The 22175-nt window shown below is 40.4% G+C and overlaps 1 protein-coding gene across 1 annotated transcript in view; it reads left to right on the top strand.

Moving 5' to 3' along the window:
* Nucleotides 1-22175, top strand: part of pik3cb (phosphatidylinositol-4,5-bisphosphate 3-kinase, catalytic subunit beta) — a 71145-nt gene that overhangs the window by 2013 nt on the left and 46957 nt on the right. Inside the window, exons 2-5 of the mRNA XM_020515679.2 lie at nt 427-480; nt 2802-2990; nt 19227-19348; nt 20725-20868. Of these exons, the coding sequence (XP_020371268.2) occupies nt 427-480; nt 2802-2990; nt 19227-19348; nt 20725-20868 (509 nt within the window). The remainder of the gene's footprint in view (nt 1-426; nt 481-2801; nt 2991-19226; nt 19349-20724; nt 20869-22175) is intronic.

The following is a 22175-nucleotide window of genomic DNA, read 5'->3' as shown; positions in this document are numbered from 1 at the left end:
AGACCCTTTTCTGATGAAGGGTCTAGGCCCGAAACGTCAGCCTCTCTGCTCCTATGATGCTGCTTGGCCTGCTGTGTTCATCCAGCTCTGCACCTAGTTATCATGAATCCTAATTGATCAAGTTTGTGACCTGCCATCAAAGTTGATCCTAACACATTAGAAACTAGGGCTGAGGGGGTAAAGATTTTTATCTTAAGAGTGCGCCATTTCATTAGATTGAGGAACATGACTGTGTCTAGCAAAGAAAAATCTGAATCTGAGGATAAAGCAAGTGAGCTGATGTCAGAAAACTTACTGTCCTCTGTGTTTGAGACAGATCCCATCTTTGCCTGAAACCTGCGCAGTATTAAGATTGTTGTATATGCACAAGTGTTTGTGGCTTGAATATTACATTTTTTTTATTTCTTCTTCCTTCATCAATAAAAGATCTTGGAGAAGGCAGCGGAGATTGCACGAAGCAACGACACCCTAAGCACATCAGTAAGTAAAATGCAAGTGTAAGAATGAGCAAGAGCGTGCTATGCTGCCATCTAGTGCTTGTTATTTATGTAGCATTAACATCAATATTAACCTCTTAAGCTGGCACTGACCCATTTAATAGGTATGTCGTATATATAATGTAGTCAATATTATATAGACATGAAATTAACAAAAAAAATCTAAGCTTTGTAGATCTGTCATAGAACAAGAAATTGGAATACAAGCCAATATGCAGCTTCACAGAGATCTTGTAATTTAACTCAAATTGAATCTATATGTCGTCTATATTGTCTACTTTGGGATCAAAAATGATTCATGATTTGATAGGGGATTTTCTGAAGGTGAACAGGGTGAGCAAGCAAACACTGAACACACTACTCCATTCTAACCCCAATCATTCAAGTTTGATTTGCAATAAAAGAAATAGAATTGTCCAGTAATATGAATTAAGGAAAGCAAACCGAAATCTTGCATTTTTAAAAAATTAATGATTTTCAAACTTTGAGTAGATTGTAATATGACATGAATCTTTCACAGCCACTTTTGAACTTTCATCTGTAATGTCTATCATAAAATCAATGACAGCAGTAATACAGCTCTTTTACAGCTTGTTTAATTCACACAATCTGTGATGTCTGACTCAGTGCTGTCTGAGGTGGCACACAGGAATCATGACCTTGACTCAGATACAATTCTCTGTGGGTTTTTTCTTTCTTGCTGCTGTGCCCTTTCTAGTAAGTCATGTCAGACAGAACAGACTGAGGAGTTGGTTGCCTTCCCTTCCTCAGGAAGGGCATGGAGCTGTAAAAGCGAGAATTCTTTTTAATAAGCTTTACATTCCACAGCAAATAAGTTGCTGATATGCTGCACTGTAGTATAGCTGTAATGTGAAGTGGGGAATGAATACTGGATAAAAATTTTAAATTGGAAACTCTAAGTAGGAGACCGGGAATTGGTGTAGTTCACTGAGCACAGGGATGATGGGTGAGCAGGGTTTGATGAGAGTTTGCATGTGGACAAGAGAGCTTGAACGAGCTTTAGCTTAAAGATGATGGAAAATGGGAACTGGTGAGGAAAGCATTGGAATAGCAATTTCTGGCAGTGACAAAGAGATGTGTGAAGGTTTCTGCAGTGGACAGCAGAAGCCAAGATGGAAATAGAAGTGGGCAGTTTTTAATCAGGAGAAAACAGAAGCCTAAGATTTAGTTTAGGGTCACTTTGGATGCTGAAGGGGTGGACCATTTGGTTCAACAAGCACAGTGGCTGTAGAAGGGGAGCTGAGTCGACGGTGAAGCAATGGATATTTGGGCCGAGATTAAAAGTGATGCCTTTGGTCTTCCAGATAGCAATTACAGGTCATCCAGCAGGTGACGTCAGCCAAGCAGCATGAAAAAACTGACACTGGAGCTGCTGAGAAAGAAATGGAGAGATGTAGATGGATTTCATTAGCATGCATGTAGAAAAATGTAGTGGAGTCTTTAATGTTTTTTCAGGCAATATTGCTGAGGGCAGCATACAAACAAGGGTCAAACAGTTCCTCAACAAGCTCCAGAGATAACAATGCAGCAGCAGGAAGAGAATACACTGCTGAAGGTGCTTTAGCTCTGCTTTGTAAGGTGAGTTTGGAATTAAGAAAGATTGGTTCCACTGAGCTGAAAAATGAAGGAGAGAAGATACCTCATTCATTCGTTGGCTGCAGACTGGATGACCCGTGTCCTAGAAAGGCACCCAACCCTTAAGAAGCTACGTGAATAGGTGAGGAGCCTGGTGTGAGAAATTGAGCGAAGAAAGTTGGTGCAGCAAGGAGTGCTTTTGAGGTTAGGGCTAAGTGGCTTTGTTAGAGCTGGTGGAGATCTTTAGTTTGACCATTATCTTGCTGGATATAGAGAATGCATGCCACAAATGAAAAGTGCCCCATGATCGGTATCTTTTTAAGCTAATTTGGCAAAAACACAACTAAAATTACTTGATTTTAAAAATGGGTGGAATTTGACAGCTCTTTGATTATATAGCTGTTTTCTCTCCATCAGTGGGACAGATCATAAGTATCAGCTGACAGCAGAAACAAAGATCTGTTAATGGCATCTTTTCTCTGCAGGAAGGCACCCCATTTCCTGCTGGAACAAATGAGGCCAAACCATCATAATTGTCTCTGTAGGTGAAGTTTAATTAGAATCCTGGCTTCCTATGTTGAAATCCAATTCTCGTGTGTGATATTTCAAGGTTTTAATTTTGTTTTCAGAAACGTCAATGTTGGCAAAACAATTCAATTTGCACTTCAGATGACCTTTCAAGTAACTGGTAACCATTCCTTCATTCAGGGTCGAGGATGGAAGAAATTACATATTGAGCTAAGAGAAATCATGGAACGAGATCCATTATCACAATTGTGTGAAAATGAGATGGATTTAATATGGACCCTACGATATGATTGTCGTGAAAACTTTCCTCAGTCACTGCCCAAACTGCTGCTCTCAGTAAAGTGGAATAAACATGAAGATGTGGCACAGGTATATCTATCAAACTTGGCTTCTCGCTTCAGATTTGTTAATATTTTGGTGTCTGGAATGAAAAAACATCTATTTCTAATGATGTTTAAAAACATTGTAATGAATTCCTTCTGTTGTGCTTCATTTAACTGTTGCATTGTGATGCTTTTTGTAATGAATCTCCATTAACCCATTTACTTGACTTGCCACGTCTACTCCCCGTCACTACCATTGCACTACTGCTGCTATGTTGGGAGTATGTGTGTGGAATGAAGTGTGAAGTTTCCTGTATCCTGTGTAAAAGCTCATGAAGAGGGAGTATGTTTAGTCACTGCTGCAGACAAGCTAACATTAGTCATGAATGACGAACATAGCAAATCCACAAAAATTATTTTGACAATGAAAGCAGCTTGAAATTACTTAAACTAGTTTATGAAAGAGATAACTTGCAACATGTTGCACATCTAGCTACCATATCTCGCTTCACAGTCAGTGAAATGTAGTTACAGCTATAATGTGGGCAAGTAGGCAGTCGACTGGTGTAGAGCATGTTAGAACAAGCTGTGGAGGAATAAATGACCAGTTCATTTGGCTTGATGATTTATGCTTAAGGGTGAAATATTGGTTGGATACCAAGAGAACTCTATCTCAAATAGCTCCATCATACCTTTTACATCTATCAGAGAACACAGAACCTTAATTTTCTGCCTTATGTAACAAATGACACTTCTGGCAGTGTAGCCCCTCCTCCTTCCTACTGCAATGAGGTCTCAGCCTGAAATATGCCTTCCAACTGAAATATGTGTCTTACACTTGGAACATCACAATAGCTGATCAAATTTCAACGTTATTGGAGAAGGCTTCTACAAAATTGCATGCAATTCGTAAAATGCAATTTTGTTTCAGCATTGGGACCATGACACTTGCTTTTTTTTTGAACAGTATACACAACTTTCTCCTGTGCTCTTCTTTGAGCAACACGCCAACCTGTTTTCTTATTAGTTTATTTTAAATTTGTTTACATTGACCTCATTTTAATAAACATCTAACCGTTACTTTCATGTCTTGCATCAAAACTCTGTTAGGGCCCAGATCTCTCTCAAAGGTACTGCTAACACAATTGGACAGCACTACCACTGCTCAAAAAAAAAGCTGCATTTCTAAATAAAATACATTTGATCTTCAGTGTTTCTTCAAGATAAAACTGCATTGCCCCGAGGTCCTCCTTCCTTCTTGTCACTTTGGTGTTTGCCAGCCAAAAAACAAAAATGACAATAACAGGAAACTACTGAGTTAAATGTTTTACAGTAAGATACTGTAGTTTTGGATCACTGAGAAAATTCCACACTAAATCTTAAAGGAAACCTTTCCGGTGACTTTCTCTTCTAATAAAATTGTTACAATTTATTAGTTTTGTTATCTTTGATCTGTATCTCTGATTTTAACTGCTTCCTTTCTACTTGTTCATTTTTATGAACTGACAATATAAACAATTATGAATATTTATTGCACTTTTGCAGGGCCTCATGCTGCAGATAGCCAACAGCATGCTGTATAAAGATGGATCCCAGTTTAGGAATGTTTGCAGATAGAATCCTTGGACATTAATTTAATGCACTGCCCGAGGTGAATTTGGTGTAGGATGGGGAAAATCTTGCCTTCCTGTCATTGTCACAATTATGTCTGGCCCATGAATGTTTGCAGACTATCTTCTTGCCCTTTCGTCAACTGGGAGCCTTATTTATTGCCCCCTTCAGGACCTCATTCTGCCTTCTCCAGAATTCAGCCAGCAGAGGGCAGGATAGCTATCAAATGGCATGCCTGAGCAGCAAACTGTCAGGGATTGACAGAGGTGGGGTGTTGTGCCTGACCAAGGAACCCAACATCAGGAACGTGTGGGGATGTCGGAAGGTGGACACCATTCAGAACACCACGCCCCCTCCTCTTCTGACCCATTGTTCTACACCTGCACTCCCTGTGGCCTGGATCCCCTGCTGATGCTGGGCCCATGTTACTGCCACTGTTCTCCTGTTGGGGCTGTTAACAGCAAGGAGCTGCTAGCCTTTAATTTGCTGGCACCACTCTGCTTCTGAGGCTCTTGATCCTGGGGAAGGTTCACTGCTGGTCGCACCAGGGCCTGATTGGTACTTAGTACGATAGGCCTGCCCCACAAGAGGTAACATGGGATTTCCATGAGGCGGCATGGTGGCTCAGTGGTTAGCACTGCTGCCTCACAGCGCCAGGGACCCAGGTTCAATACCATCCATGGGCGCCTGTCTGTGTGGAGTTTGCACATTCTCCCCGTGTCTGCGTGGGTTTCCTCTGGGTGCTCCGGTTTCCTCCCACAGTCCAAAGATGTGCAGGCTAGGTGGATTGGTCATACTAAATTGCCCATAGTGTTCAAGGATGTATAGATTAGGCTCAGTGTGGACTTGTTGGGTTGAAGGGCCTGTTTCCACGCTGTAGGGATTCTATGATTCTTTCCATTCAAGCTATTTTCTGGATTAAAGTTTGCCTTTCGTATCCAGCTTGCTACTCTCCAATATTAGCATGTATGAAATTATTGAGTTCTCTGTTTGTTTATCCTAGTAGGTTTCAGGTATTCCACTTGCTGAGTCAACAGCCTGTTATGATGTAGCAACAGGATTTTAGACAAGATCCAGCACACTTTTTTTTCTGCATGAGTGCTAAATATCCATCTATGAGTTGGTCAGCATCCAACTTTGCAGTTACTGTTTTTCCTCCTCTTTCTGTCAGTGGTTTACCTTGACATGAGGGCATTGATTCCTTTTTAAGATGCACTTCAGCTCTCCCAAATGGCTATGCTCTTTAATCAGCTCCCTGCAAGCTTAATGGCTCCTAAGCCCAATCTGGTCCTCAGTCAACATTCGCTAATGCTTACACTTAGTCGGGGCCAATCACTGGAAATCTGGAGCATAAACCCTGACTTATCATTCTTTTATCTCTCCCCAGTTCTAAGGTATTGAAGTTAGTAATGGGCCACCTACTGCTACCCTGTGGCAATCCAGTATCTCAGCAAAAAGTGCCCAATCAAACTTCCTTGGTCTGGACAGATCAACTACCCATCACTTAAGCTATTGATTTATATGGAAAATTCTGACATTAATTGAAATTACTCAAAATGGTACATAGCTTGGGTAACCTTTTTTGATTTCTGTTCGACATCACCCGTTTGCCCAATTTTATTTTCCAATCAGAAATGTTTGTAACAGATGATCGATTCAGCATCACTCAAACCAATAAGCTGCCAAGCTAAAGGTAAGCAGAAACAAGGCCTCTTGCTTCTATTTCATGTTCAATTAGCTCATATCTGTTTAATTATACTCTGTTTTCCTGCCTTTGATCCCGATTCTCAGATGACAAATCTGATTTAGGCAATCTCAGTTCTGATAGTTGTCCTGGCCTCCATAACTGTTTGACAGAGGATTTCACACTTCCATGACCCTTTGTGTGAAAGGTATTTCTTGGTTCCACCCAAAGCAGAGTTAATGTGGTGGGTTATTTTGACCCTTAGTAAGGGGCATTTCAACCTGAAACATGAACTTTCTTTCACTCCAGAGATGCTGTCTGATCTGCTGAGTGTATGTTTTCATTGCAGTCTATATAATCCATCCTTATAATTGAAGCAATGTAAAGTTAACTAAACATAAAAGCTGGTAACAGTCAGCAGTTTAGTCAAAACATTTCGTGAGGACGGATAACTGTTTGTGACATGACCTTCTTCAAAATGGAGGAAAGTTTTGGGACTGCCATGTTATTATCAGAAACCTTGAGAATTTACTGTTGTCCTCAGAAAGGAAAAATCAGCCAGAGATCCTACTGTTTTGTTAATGTCATTACTGGTCCATGCACATATGGACAGAATGTGAGGACCGAATCAGACTTAACTGTGGTACCCTTCCTGGGTGAATAGCCTTCTTAGACTACAGTGGATACTCTCACATAATATAATTTCCATGAGGTGTCAGAGTGCTTATCTTGGAGTTGCAAATCAGTAAGAATTTGATTTGATTTTTTTTTATTGTCACATACTGAGACACAGTGAGAAGTGTTGTATTGTGTGCTAACCAGACGTATCATACCTTACACAAGTACATCAGGGTAATAGAACAGAATGCAGAATATAATCTTACAGCTACAGAGAAGGTGCAGAGAAAGATCAACTCTAATACATGAGAAGTCTGTTCATAAGTCTGATGGCAGCAGTGAAGAAGCTGTCCTTGAATCTGTTGGTACGTGTTTTCAAACTTCTATATCTTCTGTCTGATGGAAGAGGGTGGAAGTGAGCATAACTGGGGTGGGACAGGTCTTTGATTATGTTAGCCACTGTCCCGAGGTAGCGGGAAGTATAGACTGAGTCAATGGAAGGAAGGCTGGTTTTTGTGATAGCTTGGGCTGTGTTCACAGCTCTGTGTAATTTCTTGCAGTCTTGGGCAGAGCACTTGCCAGACCAAGCTATAATGCATCTGGTAAGGATGCTTTCTATGGTGTATCTAAAAAATTTTAAGAATCATTGTGGACATGCCAAATTTCCTTAGCCTTCTGAGGAAGTCGAGGCATTGGTGTGCTATCTTGACTGTGTAGTGTTGACATGGATGGACCAGGATAGATTGTTAGTGATATTTACTCCTAGGAACTTGAAGCTCTAGACCACCTCCACTTCAGCATCATTGATACAGACAGGGGCGTGTCCTCCACTCTGCTTCCTTAAGTCGATGACCATCTCTTTCATCTTGCTGATGTTGGAGAGATTGTTGTCTTTACACCCTGCCTTAAGCTGCTTGTCTGTTTCCTGTATTCTGTCTTACTGTTGTTTGGGATCTGACCCACCAAGGTGGTGGTCATCAGCAAATTTGTAAATGGAATTAGAGCTGAATTTGGCCACACAGTCGTGAGTATATAAGGAATATAGTAAAGGGCTGAATACGCAGCCTTGTGGGGCACCAGTGCTGAAGATTATTGTGAAGGTGTTGTCACCTATCCTTACTGATTGTGATCTGCGGATCAGGAGTTTGAGGATCCAATTGCATATGGGGGAGTGGAGTCCTAGGTGTCGGAGTTTAGTGAAAGTATGGTATTGAAGGCAGAGCTAAAGTCCATAAACAGGAGTCAGATGTAGGTGTCCTCGTTATCTACATGTTCAAGGGATGTGTGTAGGTCCAGGGAGATGGCATTTTCCATGGACCTATTGGGATAGTAGGCGAATTGTAGCAGATCAAAGCAATCTGAGAGGCTAGAGTTGACGTGTACCATTACTAACCTCTCGAAGCAGTTCATAATCACCTTTACTGAGGTGAGTATGGGATCTGGATTTTTTTTTAATAAGTGGTACTTACTGTGACAGGGTAGAACTGAAGGCACAGTCCGGTGTACAGTGGTAGCTGTGCTCATATGCACTTTGTTTACTCGCTCATGAACCCCAATAGCCTGCAGTGCACTTTGCAGAAGGAATCTATTTTCAAAGGTCTACTCCAAGTTGTACTTTAAGCCCAGTGAAAATCATGTGTGATGTCACAGGCATTCAAGTTTACAGCTGGGTAGTTGCAAATGCTGGCTGCTCTCCCAAATCACATAATTTGGAATTACTTACCTAGCGCAAGAACCTCTGTTCGAAAAATATGATGAGTTATCATCTGGCATAGACTTACCACTGCAGTTATCAAGGTTCACGTGCTTGTTTTGTTCTTGCCTAGCACATTCCAGAGTTATCGTAGTCACCACCTATCTGCACGTTCAACGTGTGCAGAGCTTTCCAAAAAAAAGTGACAGTGGTAGAGAGTGAAGTGGTGGCAGTCAGGGGTCAAGCCAAAAAATGGCACTTGAAGACACTAGGAAGCAGAGAGATCAGAAGGAAGAAAGATAAATTTTAAATGTTCTTCTCCATCTCTCAAATGCTGGGGCCTCTAAATTTCCAGTTACGAATTCTGAATTATTTGCAATAGTTCCTTTCAAGGAAACAACGAAATTCACGGCTGACCTTTGGAGAAACCTGTGTGGGGAGCTCACAGCAACGGAACATCCAGGTGACTTTTTTTTTACCCCCAGGGTAAGGGAGTCACAAACTAGAAGGCATAGGTTTAAGGTGAGAGGGGAATGATTTAAAAGGGACCTAAGGGGCAGCTTTTTCACATGTAGGGTGGTATGTTTTTGGAACGAGCTGCCAGAGGAAGTGGTGGAAGCTGGTTAAATTACAACATTTCAAAGTTCAGAAATCACATGACACCAGGTTATTGTCCAATTGGTTTATTTGAAAACAGCTTTCAGAGCCTTGCTCCTTCTTCACGTGTTAGTGAGGTACTATCAGATACAGAATTTATAAGTAAAAGATTAAAGGGTCACACCACTGATGAGGATGTATTAAACAAATCTAAGATGCTGTTAAATCTTTAATCTGTTACAAGGTTTTAACTGATTAATATGTATATGCAAATCCCCAAATTCCTTTCAAGTCACTGCCCTGAGACAACTAAAGGTTTTATCAGTGTAAAGAAGAGGTGACACTTTAGGTCAGACAATGCATGTTATATGTGAGGCCTTATTTAGAATCTGTTTGTGTTTTGGTTTGGAGTCAGGCTGGTTTTATTTCTAAAGTAGGTATTTACAAAACGCAACATTGACTGTCTATAAATTGTGTGCTTTTTGAACAAAATACAATGTATCTGCAAATAGTTTTACCCCAAATAATCTATGTGTGTGTGAGTGTGCGTGTGTGTGTTTGTGTTTGTGAGGGAGGGAGAGAGAGAATGGGTGTGTGATTGTGATTTCTGACCTTGTCCACCCCAGTCTAACAGCAGCACCTCCACAACATTCAAAAGGCATCTGGATGGGTATATGAATAGGAAGGGTTTAGATGGATATGGGCCGAAAGTGGGCAAATGATACTAGATTAATTTAGGATACCTGGTCATCATGGACAAGTTGGACTGAAGGATCTGTTTCCATCCTGTACATCTCTATGACAGTCAATTTTCCATTGGGTATTCATCCTGGAAAAGTTTGCGGAGGGGGTCAGTGTGGGAGAGGGAAGGGTACTTATTGCACACAACCCCAATTGGCATGTTGTAAAAAGGATTTGCTAGTTTTGGGGAGAGCTGTTGCACACCGGCTTCCTGGCCTTTTTGAAATCACATGGAGTCTCCCATCAACAGGAACAGGTTGGTATTGTAGTCACTCGAGGCCATGTTCAGCCTGCTACTATCAGGAACACCTATAAGTGGAAACTAAAATTGGCCCTTGTGTGGATAAGGTGCACAAATGTTAAGTTCTGCCTGAATGTCAGAAACTTTGCCTCAAACCCAAATTAATGATTCAATGTGCAACCTTCATGCAGTGTAAGAACTAGAGTAGGCCAGACTGTTTTGCAATCTAATGTCCTAAAAAAAAAGTATGAAGGAATATCATGATAAAAGCCAATTCATCTCCTGTCTGAGACTGAATGCCCAGTCTCTTCAGCAATATTTGGCTCAGAATGATCCAGTCATTATGGATTTTAAAGTGCAGGTCAAACTTCTGCAGGCCTCACTGGACCAGTTTTTGGCAGAGCTCTTGGCTGTCAAGTGTGAAACATTGACATTTCATCACTCCCTTCCCGTAGCTTAAGCTAAACAGGCTAACCAGTGCCCACTGACAACAATAGAAATTCCAGAATCTCCTTTTAGTTCTGTATCTGAACCACATTTGAAGAGGACCTCAGTGGGCTGGGAAAATCCTGCTCAATTGTTTATCTGGTAAGTTTAGTGTCCCCATGAAAGGAAGGGAGAAGTATCTAAATTGACTAAAGATAAAACAGTTGATGCTGCTGATGGCCAAAAGAACCATAATTAAAATGCCAGCTGAGGCCATGTCCACAGTGTCCTCAGCAATGGACAATGTTAGTGAGTCAAGACCTATTTTGATATCTCTCAAAAACAATTGTCAACCTTCCCGATTTGAGTTCCTGTGTAGTGTTAGAATGGATACTCGGAAGAAGATCCCTCGACCTTCCTCCCACTCTCCAAACAACTTGACCTTCTAGGTTCCCCACGCAACTGCCTTCATAACTGGAGGCAAAATTGGGATCAAATCCCAATGGCATATTGAGCTTTTTGTTGATTGGGAGGAGGAAATGTGTCATTTTAAGCAGGGGCAGGGACAGAAATCCTGGACAGCACTGCTGCACCCGGGTTCATTCCAGCCCCAAACGGAGCTCAGTGGGCTTCCAGAAGCCCAGGCCCTAGTGATAATGCACCCCAATGTACCCCGCTTCCTGGGCTCTGACTTTAAATAATGTTCAATACTGTTCAGCATGAGGAGAAATCCCTTGATGTCTACTTTGCACCCATGAAACTGGTGTTTGGCCTCTTGCAATTTGAATCATGGACCAGAACTGTTTTGGCCAACATACTGCCTGTGTTCCAGAGGTACGCGGGTCAAGGTGTTATGTATAAATGAGTAAAGCTTACACTGCTCAACTTCTTAATCGTACTCGGTTGCCTAACTCGCATGCTTCAACAGAGTCAACTAGCTGGAGGCCATTCGAAAAAGGCCCAAGAAGTTACAATATTTTAAATTTTATGGGCTCAGCAGAAGCAGGATTGTCCATCTTTCTAAAAAAAAAAATTTGTTTCCTCTGCTGATTGTGTCCAAGTCAGCCCCCACACCTTGACTTGATCTGACATGATAGAAAACTGATTTCCAAGCAGTGAGCTGTTACGGTCTACCAGTTTATTATCCACACTCTTTTGGCCTATTATAAAGATTGTATGTAACTTAGCAAGTGGGCAAAGCATACAGGATGCTTTTGAGCGAAGGATTTCCCCTCCCAAATTAGAACCAACCTACACAGGTTTGCATGTCATGCTCCCACTATGCCAACAGGCCCGTCCCTCAGTGGATTAATACCAGTGAAGATGGAAAAGGCCATTAATTGTCCATTTACGGACCTCAGTTGGTGATGGGGCAGGATGGCTGTATGTAGGCCTTCCCGTCACCGGCATGATGGAGGTGTAAGTGAGAAAGTGACTAGGTCATCACCTATCATCACGTCACTCGATTAAGTTCCCACCCCTCTTCCAAACTTGCACAGTTTGGAGGGGCTTATGTGGGTGGGGAGTGAAGCATAAAATACGGTTCCCTGCCTCTATTTTATGATTTCCCTGAGAAATGGACTGTTCGAAATATTTCAGTTCGGTGAGCTATGTTTCATCAAAAATGAGCTTGTGTTTGCAGTGAATAACCTCGCTGTTTTAGCGACATGAAAATGTGATTTTTCAATCCTCTGCTTCAGGAGTAATGAAGAAGGGCTCCATTGAACACTTTTGTAGGGAATGGGAGCGGGAGACCCTGGAGAGTTCTGTTTAGTGGATGATCTCCAGTTTCACTAGTCAGCAGCAGACTTTCATTAAACTTCCAGATAAGGAGCTCCTCTTAGCAGATTAGGTAACCCATGTAGGATCTCTGGGGTAGAGGAAAACAATCACTCAGTAGGTAGGGGCTCCAATTAGAGGAAGAATGGGGGAGGGTTGTACATCTGTCTGCAGGGATTCTGTGTAATTCAACGCGGAAACACATTGTAGAGCATAACTGCGAGTAATTAGCTGAGAAAATAAAAACGCTTCAACCACCTTATTTTGTTTACATATTGAACAGAATCCATAGGCAGCCCTTCTCTGGAGAATCTACTTCAGTTCAGCAGTATTGTGAGGTTACGTGAAACCGTGGTGTAAAGGTGCAACTGCTACAGTTCATTGCGTATCTATGTGAATCCTAGTTTTTACATGTACCATCCTTGCACGTTCATCACTTATGTTTTGTAATATTAGAATGAACGCTCCAAGGTGTGTATTTGTGTTCCAAGTACAACTGAAACATTTACTTTTAATCTTTTACTCCCTAAACCCCCAAATTTTGCTAAATTTTTGATTAAAACAATCCATGCTTCCTTGACTGTAGAGAATGTATAGCAGTTCTAAAGTGACAAATTTGATCCAGATGCAGAAATATACACCGGCCTGCTGTCAAAACACCCCTCCTGTTGACCTTTTGACCTGTGATTGTCAATGCCAGGTACCCACCCTGGTCACTGTGTTCATTTGACTTGTCCTTTCCATTTGAAAAGAATGACCAGGGAAATATAAACAAACTACTCAGTATTTTTGGAATTTCTCAGGCTGTTTTCACAGGCCTGGATTCTCCTGAACTCGCAGGAATGATTCAGAGGTGAATTTTCAGGCTGAGGATTTACATTTTGTTCCTGACTGTGGATGGAACCAGCAAAATATCTAATGGATATTTTCACTTGCAATTAATTTTCTTAAAAGGTGGAGATAATGGACGGGAATGGACGTGACTTGTCTAGTATTTGGACTCTCTTTCAAATGAATCTTTCTTTGAACGTGAATGTTAAGTGGCATAATTTCTAGTGAGAGATTGTGGATCAGTTCAAAGTTTCATTTCCGGTGTGAGCATTACCTAATGTTTTACTCGACTCTTATGAATGACATTTCTTTGTTGAATTCCTAACTGATTGAATGTCTCCCATTTATAGAATACAACTTCTCTTCCCTTTCCTCCATCCTTACTCCCAGCAGATAGTTAATAGAAATGTGTTCCCCACTTGAAATTACTTGAGTACAGATTTTTAACTAAATTAATGTAAAGTTGACTTTGGGACTCTATGGTATTTTCAAGATCATTGAGACCTGTGGATTTTGTTCCAAATAACTTTTCTTATCCCTCTCCAACTGCATCGCTCTTCAATATTCTGCTAAAAGATTTCTCATTGTGTGCAAACTGAGTTGCTGCAACACAAGCCAATCTGTAGTGTCTCACCCAATGATCTAAATTAGTGATGGTAATTTTTTTTATTATTTCATGGGATGTGGGCGTTGCTGGCAATGCCAACATATTGCCTATCCTAAATTGCCATTGAATTGGGTAGTTTCCAAGTCAATATAAGAGGACAATTAAGAGTCACCACATTCCATGCAATGTTCCTCGACTGTCAGCATACTTCAAAGGCTATGGGCTCTGATAGCATTCCAACTTTAGTACAACTTGAGTACTTTTGCACTCTGGAACTAGCCACATCCCTATCCAAACTGTTCCAGTACAGTTTCAACCCTGACATCTACTGATGTGTGGTGTGAATGTAACTTGTCAGCAATGACCATCTCCAACAAAAGAGTGTCTTAGCATTGCTGCTTGTCATTTAATGACCATACCATTATTGTAGCTCCCTGTCTAAATATCTTGGGAGTTTGTGTTGACCAGGCTAACCATATAAATACTATGCCTACAAGAACATGTCATTCAGCTGTGAGTAATTCACCCCCTGACTCCTCAAAGCCCATCCAACGTCTACAAGCTTCAAGTCAAGAGTGTGGTGGAATACTGTCCATTTGCCTGCATCTTCAACAGCACTCAGGAAGCTCAACGCCGTCTTGGTTAAAGCAGCCTGCTTGATTTGGCAACATATCTAACATTTTCAAAGTTCACTCCCTCCAGCAGTGTGTACCATCTACAACTTACACTGCAGCAACTCACTGCTTCTCAGACAACAACTTACAAACTTGCGAATGCCGCAAGCCACACACCATCCAACTTGGAATTGCCTCACCGTTCCAACCCAATGTTGCTGAGTCAAAATCCTGAACTTTCCTCCCTAACATTGCATCAAGGATTGCAGTGGTTAATAATGCCTGCTCACCACTACCTTCTCAAAGGTGTTTAGGCATGGGCAATAAATCCTGGCACTGTCAGTGCTATTCACTTGCTGTAAATGAATCAGAGAAATTGTAGTACAGACCAGCAAACCCCCTTCACTGGAAAAGATTGACTTTTTTAAGTATGGTGATGGCGGTTTCATAAGTTTCAATTTCAGACTTTATTTATGTTAGTCATTTAAATTCCACCAGCTGCCAAGGCAGGATTTAGACCCTTGTCTCCAGACCATTGTCCTGGGCGTCGAGTTTACTCATCCAGTGGCATTACCACTTCACCCCTATCTCTCCTCCACCCATCCCAACATAAGGCCAAAACTACCAGCATTCATTGTCATTCCTCCTCTTAAACAGACAGCAACTTTGGAAGTCTTTGCACGGGCAGTTAAACATGCAAATCTGTTTCTCCATTGAGCTTGTTGTTGAAGTCTTTGCAGATGGTAAATGTTCAAAAATCAGGGAATTGACATTATCTTGTGATTTTATGCTGTAATATTGAAAGCATCTAAGAAAAACTATCTTATTGATGAGATGTAATTGTTTTTAATAGTATATTAAGTTCATAATTTTGCCATGTACTAACCTTAAGAATATTTATGAACCTGGGAACCTAATATTATAGTTTTGTAATGCCAAATTTTAATTTAAAAAGTCCACATTGTTAGAAGATAAATTTGTAAAGAATTGTTTGATATTGCAGCTTCTAATATGTATGTCCTAATCTTTATTTTGTTGAGTGCATGATAATCAGTGCATTTTACTTTGAGGTTTGCTATCTGTTGAGATCACTACTGTGATTGGCTATTTACCTTGCTTGATAACATCGTGTTTTTTGATGTCTGGAGATCATTTTGACTTGGTGCCAGATTCAAACAAGTATCAGGAAAGAGAAGATCCCCACAGAGGTCACTTGTTCTTTTTTGTCGGTCTTTTTTTTTGTTTAGGTCAGCAGGGTTGGGAGATTGGGTGGTTGTTTGCCATTGAGCACCAAATCCAGCCAATAATACCATCTCTGAGCTTAATCAGACTATTTTAACATGGGTAGGCATTAAAAGTCAATTCACCTGGCACCTGCACTGTCCATAAGACTATAAGGCAGAGGAGTATGCTGTGCCATTCAATGAAATCATGGCTGATCTGAGAATCTTTAACTTCACTCTCCTGCCTTTTCCACATAACCTTTGATTCCCTCACTGATTAAAAATCTGCCTATCTCAGCTTTGAATGTACTTAATGATCCAGCCTCATCTGCTCTCTGTGATAAAGAATTCCACAGATTCACAACCCTCTTCTCATCAAATTCCTCCTCATCTCTATTTAAATATACAACCTCTTGTTCTGAGATTATGGGAGAATCTAGGACCAGAGGGCACACGGGGAAACAACGTTTCTGCATCTACCCTGTCACATCCACGACAAATCTTGTATGTTTTGATCTGCTCATTTCTCATTCTTCTATTTTCCAAAGACCACAGGCCCGTCTACTCAACCTCTCCTTTATTTTGCTGTCCATCCATACCTGGTATCAGCTTTGTGAATCTCTCTGGACTGCTTCCAATGCCAGCATTTTTTTTTTAAGATTTGGGGCCCAAAATTGTTCACAGTATTCCAGCTGTGGTCTGACTAATGTCTTGTACAGTCTTAGCAAAACTTCACTACTTTTATGTTTCATTCTCATTTGAAATAATGGCCAGCATTCCATTTGTCTTCCCTATTACCTGCTCAACTTGGATGCTAGCTTTTTGTGATCCATGAATGAAGACTCCTAAAGCCTCCTTCTCAGCTTTCTGCAGTCTTTCTCCATTTACAAAATAGTTAGCTGCTCCATTCCCCTGCCACAATATACAGCCTCACCTGCCTGGTTAGTCTCTGTATAATGAAGAGCAGTTGGATCTGTCTTTGTTTTTCTTTTTGCCTCCCCTGAGCTCCAGGCCATTGCAGTCAAGTACGGTGTTACTGTTCTGACTGACAATGAGCATAGAATAACTCTGGAACCAAACTGAGATCTTTCTGTTCTCTGTGGTTTAGTTCACAAGGTATACTTACCAACTGAACTATAAGCTGTGCTGTAAATAGTTCAAATCATGAACTTCAGTGAAAATTTGAATAGATTTAGGTTCCTCTTCTTTATTTGGAACATTATGAAAATGGGATTTTTTTTTAAAAAAAAATACACTTCTCAGATTTAATGTTAATAAACCGGAATGGTTCTAACTTTTTTAAATTCCCCATAAATAGAGAATTCAAGAAATAAAACTCACTATTTTTATTTTATTCTGTCCTGTTTGCAATCACCATGTTATAATGGCCTTCCTTCTGATATTATCATTTTGTGCTCTTCTGGCTTTCTACGTGCCAAAGGAGCATGCAAAAATGCAAACTCTGCAGTGATACTGCAAAACAAAAAGCTCCTGTTTGTCATTCCCAGTCATAATCAAATTCGATGGTACCACAGTGTCTCAGTGCCCAAAACAATTCTTGCCTCCTGTAGCTTCTGCTGGGGTCTGTCAATAGTAAGCTTTATGTAAACGTCAGTTACAAAAATCTAGTCTATAAGTTATAAATAGCTGAGGAGTGATTGTGGACAAGCATTGTGATCTTCAGATTCAGCTGCCATTTGTAAACCTTTTTATGCTTTACCTTATGATTTGTTCTCTGAGGTTAGATTTTGATCTGATTATGTCAGTCCAATCCCCCCCACCCACAGTGTCCCTGTTCATTTTACTTGTGGTCAGAAAGACATCTATACTGAAAAGTTTAAAAATATGATGATGATTAAGTCAATTTGGATGGCAGTGACCTGCTTCCTGGCTGAGATATTGAGTATTGCAATAATATTAGTGGCTTAAGAGAAAGAGTTCCTACATGTTCAGGACTGAGAAGGAAGGGCCTCTGCTGGGACCAACAATGGGGATAAAGTAGTTGACATGATCCCCATAGAAGTTTTGTCATTTTGTGTTGTTAGTATACTGATTTCCCGCTTGTACAATTTACAGTACCTTCATTTAGAGAAATTGTAATATTTCCCAAAGATGTATTTCTGGGGGATAGCTCAGTGTCAGGCTGACTGGCCTATTTGTACAAGAGGTTTGTGTGGCAATGATGATTATCTGTTTTAACCCTGGAACAATATCTGTTTGTTTAATTCATTCACTTAACTCATTTACGTCAATCTGTGTGAGAGACAGTCTCAGCTGCAACTTGTAAAAACGAAGCTTGTCGTCTAATTAAAAAGGTACGATAACAGATCAGTTGGCCTCCTTCTGTCATTAATAGAGAGTAAGATATTAAATCACATAGTCTCGACTCGCAGACTCCTGTTCAATTTAGAATGTATTTGGAAAAAATTAGTGTACATATTGCATACAGCGTGTAAGGATCTGCACATTGGACTGTGAAGTGGTTACTTTTTGTACAGGGCTGATTTAGATCAGTTATCTATGTACTACACACACGCACACTTAATTTTACTGACAGTGAAACACATTTTGTCTTAGTGTTGTAACTCGGTTATGACAGAGAAGTAAAATTTGATTTTAATCTTTACAATGGTATAGTAGACCACCCCTGTACGGAGCTGCATTTGGGACTCATCCAAAAAGTGATTTGCAAAAGGGGAAGAGACTGTTTCTTAATAGGTTCTCTGTGTAGAAGTCACAAAATATGTCGTCAAAGCCGAGTGCGTATCTGACAGAGACTTGAGAATTGCTCTGTTGAAGAAACTTGCATTTAAATAACACCTTTCTGAACTCAGGACATCGAGAAGTGATGTGCAGCCAATTATGTACTTCTGAGGTGTAGTCCATGTTTTAATGCAGGAAATAGGGCATCCAAATTGCTCAGAGCAATTGCATGCAATCAGTAGACTAGAAATGAGGAGTCAGTACGGGAGAAAAAGGTGATGCTCGTTTTCAAGAGTTCACTGCTGAGACAGATATTAGGCCTCTTCCTTATGTTTAGACAGAGCCTAATCCACATTTGAGGCCACCTCTGTACATTGGTTTGCCCTGAGGCAGCTAGTGCCACCTGAATTCAAGAAACAGATCTCTGTGCAACCTAACAGAGGATCCTTTTAAAGGGACTACGGCCTAAAACAAAATCTCCCAATTGCACATTCAAACCATGCATCCTGCTGCCAGTCACTGCAGTTCCAATCTTGACCTTCCTTTTCAATTGGTAAGTCTTTTACTTTTGCAAGGTGACCATTTATACCAACCACATGTGTTGTCCAATGTTTTTTAAGATTGAAAGAAAAATTAGCTAAAGCTGGAATTCATGGTAAGGCCATTATCAACAGAAAATGAAAGATGGCCATACTTTGGGATTAGTTTTCTAAAGTCTCAGCTGAAATGTTAAACTTTCCGTATTTTCATCTGTTGTTCGATGTAATTTGTACTACTGTTTGTATTGTATGGTAATCCCTGTTTTGTTTGCAGGATAATCTGTTGAAATTTTGTATATCAGATTTAGGAGTTGACAAGTACTGCTGTTATAATGTTGACGGTTTTATGACCTGACTTTTGATCTTTTTGTGCAGCTCCAAGCGTTGCTCCAAATATGGACCAAAATAGCACCGAGGGAGGCATTAGAATTGCTGGACTTCAACTATCCAGACCAATATGTGCGGGAATATGCTGTGGGATGTTTGAAAGAAATGAGGTCTGTCTGATGCAATGCTGTACAGTTATGATTATGTAAATATTGCTGTCGAAAGGTGATTTGTAAACAATCACTTGTAATTCATACCGAGAGCACCAGTCGTAGTTTGTACAGTACTTTTGAGCTTAAAATTTACTTTTGAATTAGTTTTCAACTTGACATTTCTTCAGTTTTAAGCAAGGTTGCATGTAGAGAGGGTTTACAGTCAAAGTAACCTGTTGGTGTAGGAGCGTTAAAATGTCCTTTTGAGAAGGAAACCTGCTGCCCCCCAGCCAGTCTGGTTTCTGAGTGAATGTAGACTCGTGGTGCATGGTTGACTCTTAATTGCTCTCCGAAGTGGCCTAACATGTCACTCAGTTTTTGAATTAAATGACTGGTAAAACTGGAAGGCCCGCCATCACACTCTATGTCACTAGTGATGGGCAATAATTGCCAGCCTTGCCAACTGTGTCACGGAAATTTAAATAAAAAAACTGAAACTGTCCGTCAGTAGTTTGCAGAGGAGAATTGAGAAAACATTCTCAATGGCATCAAAGCTAGTTAACTGAAAGAGTTGCATCTGCTTGTTCTTGCACTTATTACATGTTCATAAGCAATATTCAAAAGAATTGAGCTGTTATGTCAATCACACTCGCTTTGGATTGGCTTAGCGCTGTGCTCATATTAGTGCATCAATCCGAGTTTGGCACTGTAACTGGAGAGTACATCCAACAAAGCCTGTTTTTATTCTTCCTGCCAGGAACAAGCTTCAAGGATTCTTCATTTTGTGCATCTCCCAAAGATCTGCTTTCCAAGCAGTTACCTTTTAAATGCTAGGAAAGATGCACATGACTGTGTCCACTTTCTTTTATTTATGAAGTGCTCAGGCAATCTGTTAGACTGTTAGAATATTTTTACATCCAGCTTCAGATCAGAGTGAAGTTAGGTTGTGCTGATGCTAAGGCAGAATGTTGTGAATAGTCTTCCAACAGGATTGGTTTGTTGCACTTTGGATTCAGATCAGCAGCTCATTCCTAAATTATACAGATAATTCTGCATGGATTTTGTACTCAAAGATGTGTCATAACTGTGTGAAGTAGATGCAATTTGAATGTAACAAGCAGACAATACAAAAGACAGCTTTTTTAAAATCGATTCATCGTAACTTGTGTTGATTTTAATACGTATTTTAAACACTGGTCTTGCACTAAACATACATTTTACCATGTTTTTGAATTGGCAATTAACTTCTAAATGTTATGTAGCTTAAAAATATTGTATTGAAGCAACTGCAGTACTTAAAACAATTAAAACCAGAAAGTATCTGGACCAAATGAAGAGTGTGAACACTTGAACAAACCACTTAATTTAAACTGCCATTGTTTTTTCTCTGCTAGTGATGAAGAGCTTTCTCAGTATCTCCTACAGCTGGTGCAAGTACTGAAATATGAGCCATACTTTGACTGTGCCCTTTCCAGATTTCTTTTGGAGCGAGCGCAAGCCAACAGAAGAATAGGTCACTTCTTGTTTTGGCATCTCAGGCAAGTTGGATCAAAATATTTGCATATATTATTGAAATTTGACAAATGTAAATGTAATAGACACATTTGCTAAGAGTTGGCAAGTCATCGGTGTCCTGGTTTTATTTTAAAATATGCATGTGGCATGTAGTTTGTTGAGACCCGACAGTCATCACTCAGAACCTACATTTATATTGTGGATTTTTGACTTTACAAGCACAAGTGCAGTACTTAAGCTGCAAATTACACAATACATAGTGAGTGTAGAGGTTTACAGAAAAATGCTTGCACTAAATTATTTTCCTAATGGTGAACCCAGCTTCATTTAACACTGCAGTGATGGCTCAATTGCCTCTTCAGTAGATAAAACAGCAAACAATGACTAAATCTCAAACTCTGGCATCAGGTCATGTGATAACTTCTGATCCCTGACATTCCAGCCAGTGTGTAACTCATGTGACTTGGCCATCTTTTCACCTAACTCCCAATGTTTTTCTGTTTTGGTTTTTGTGGACCAGGAAATTTGTAAAGAACTGCTGTTAATTTTGATGCCATATTGGACAATAAATTACAGATAAAAACAAGAATGGATCACTTTTGGATAAACAATTTAAGATCAGTGTAAGTTGTCAGGAGCAGGGCATGAAGTTTTATGCCAAGTGTATAATCCCACCCTTGAGAGGTTTGTGGTCCAGTGGTAGCGTCCCTTCCTCTGGGCCAGAAAGTCCAGTTTCGAGTCACACTTGCCTTAGAGGTGTGTCATTGCAAGTTGGTGAAAAATAATTATACTCCCACATTGTTTATTAATATCCTTATGCATTGTATGAAGCTCAAATACAACTGATGTATGCAGTAGAGTATTATTGAAAGCAAGCAAACTCAAGCTGTTCTTTTTAATTGCAGCATTAACCTCAGGAAGAGCTATGAAGGAGCCTCATCCCACATAAATGACTAATTTTACATTGATTGCATAGGAGTTCCCTTCATAGTGTGTGGCCTCTTGAGGCACAGTGGTAATGATCCTGCCTCTGGAATAGAGATGTGGATTCAAATTCCACCTGCTCTGGAGCTATGTCATAGTATCTCTGACCTGACTGACTAGGAAATACTTTCTGGGCTCAGAGTGTGGGCTCTTATGGTGGTCTTGTAGTGTTCCCATCTCTGAGCTAGGAGGCCTAGCTTTGAGTCACACCTGCTCCAGAAATGTGTAATAACACCTCTGAACAGATTGATTAGAAAGCATAGACAAGCTGAAAGAGGGGTTCAGTGTGGTTGAGTGCACAGTAGGCAATTTATATCTCATTAAATACAACATTGTTCATGAATAA

The sequence above is a fragment of the Rhincodon typus genome, chromosome 13 (assembly GCF_021869965.1).
Source record: "Rhincodon typus isolate 14 chromosome 13, sRhiTyp1.1, whole genome shotgun sequence".
In the NCBI taxonomy this organism is placed as follows: Eukaryota; Metazoa; Chordata; class Chondrichthyes; order Orectolobiformes; family Rhincodontidae; genus Rhincodon; species Rhincodon typus.
This window is presented reverse-complemented; position numbering and strand designations above follow the sequence as displayed.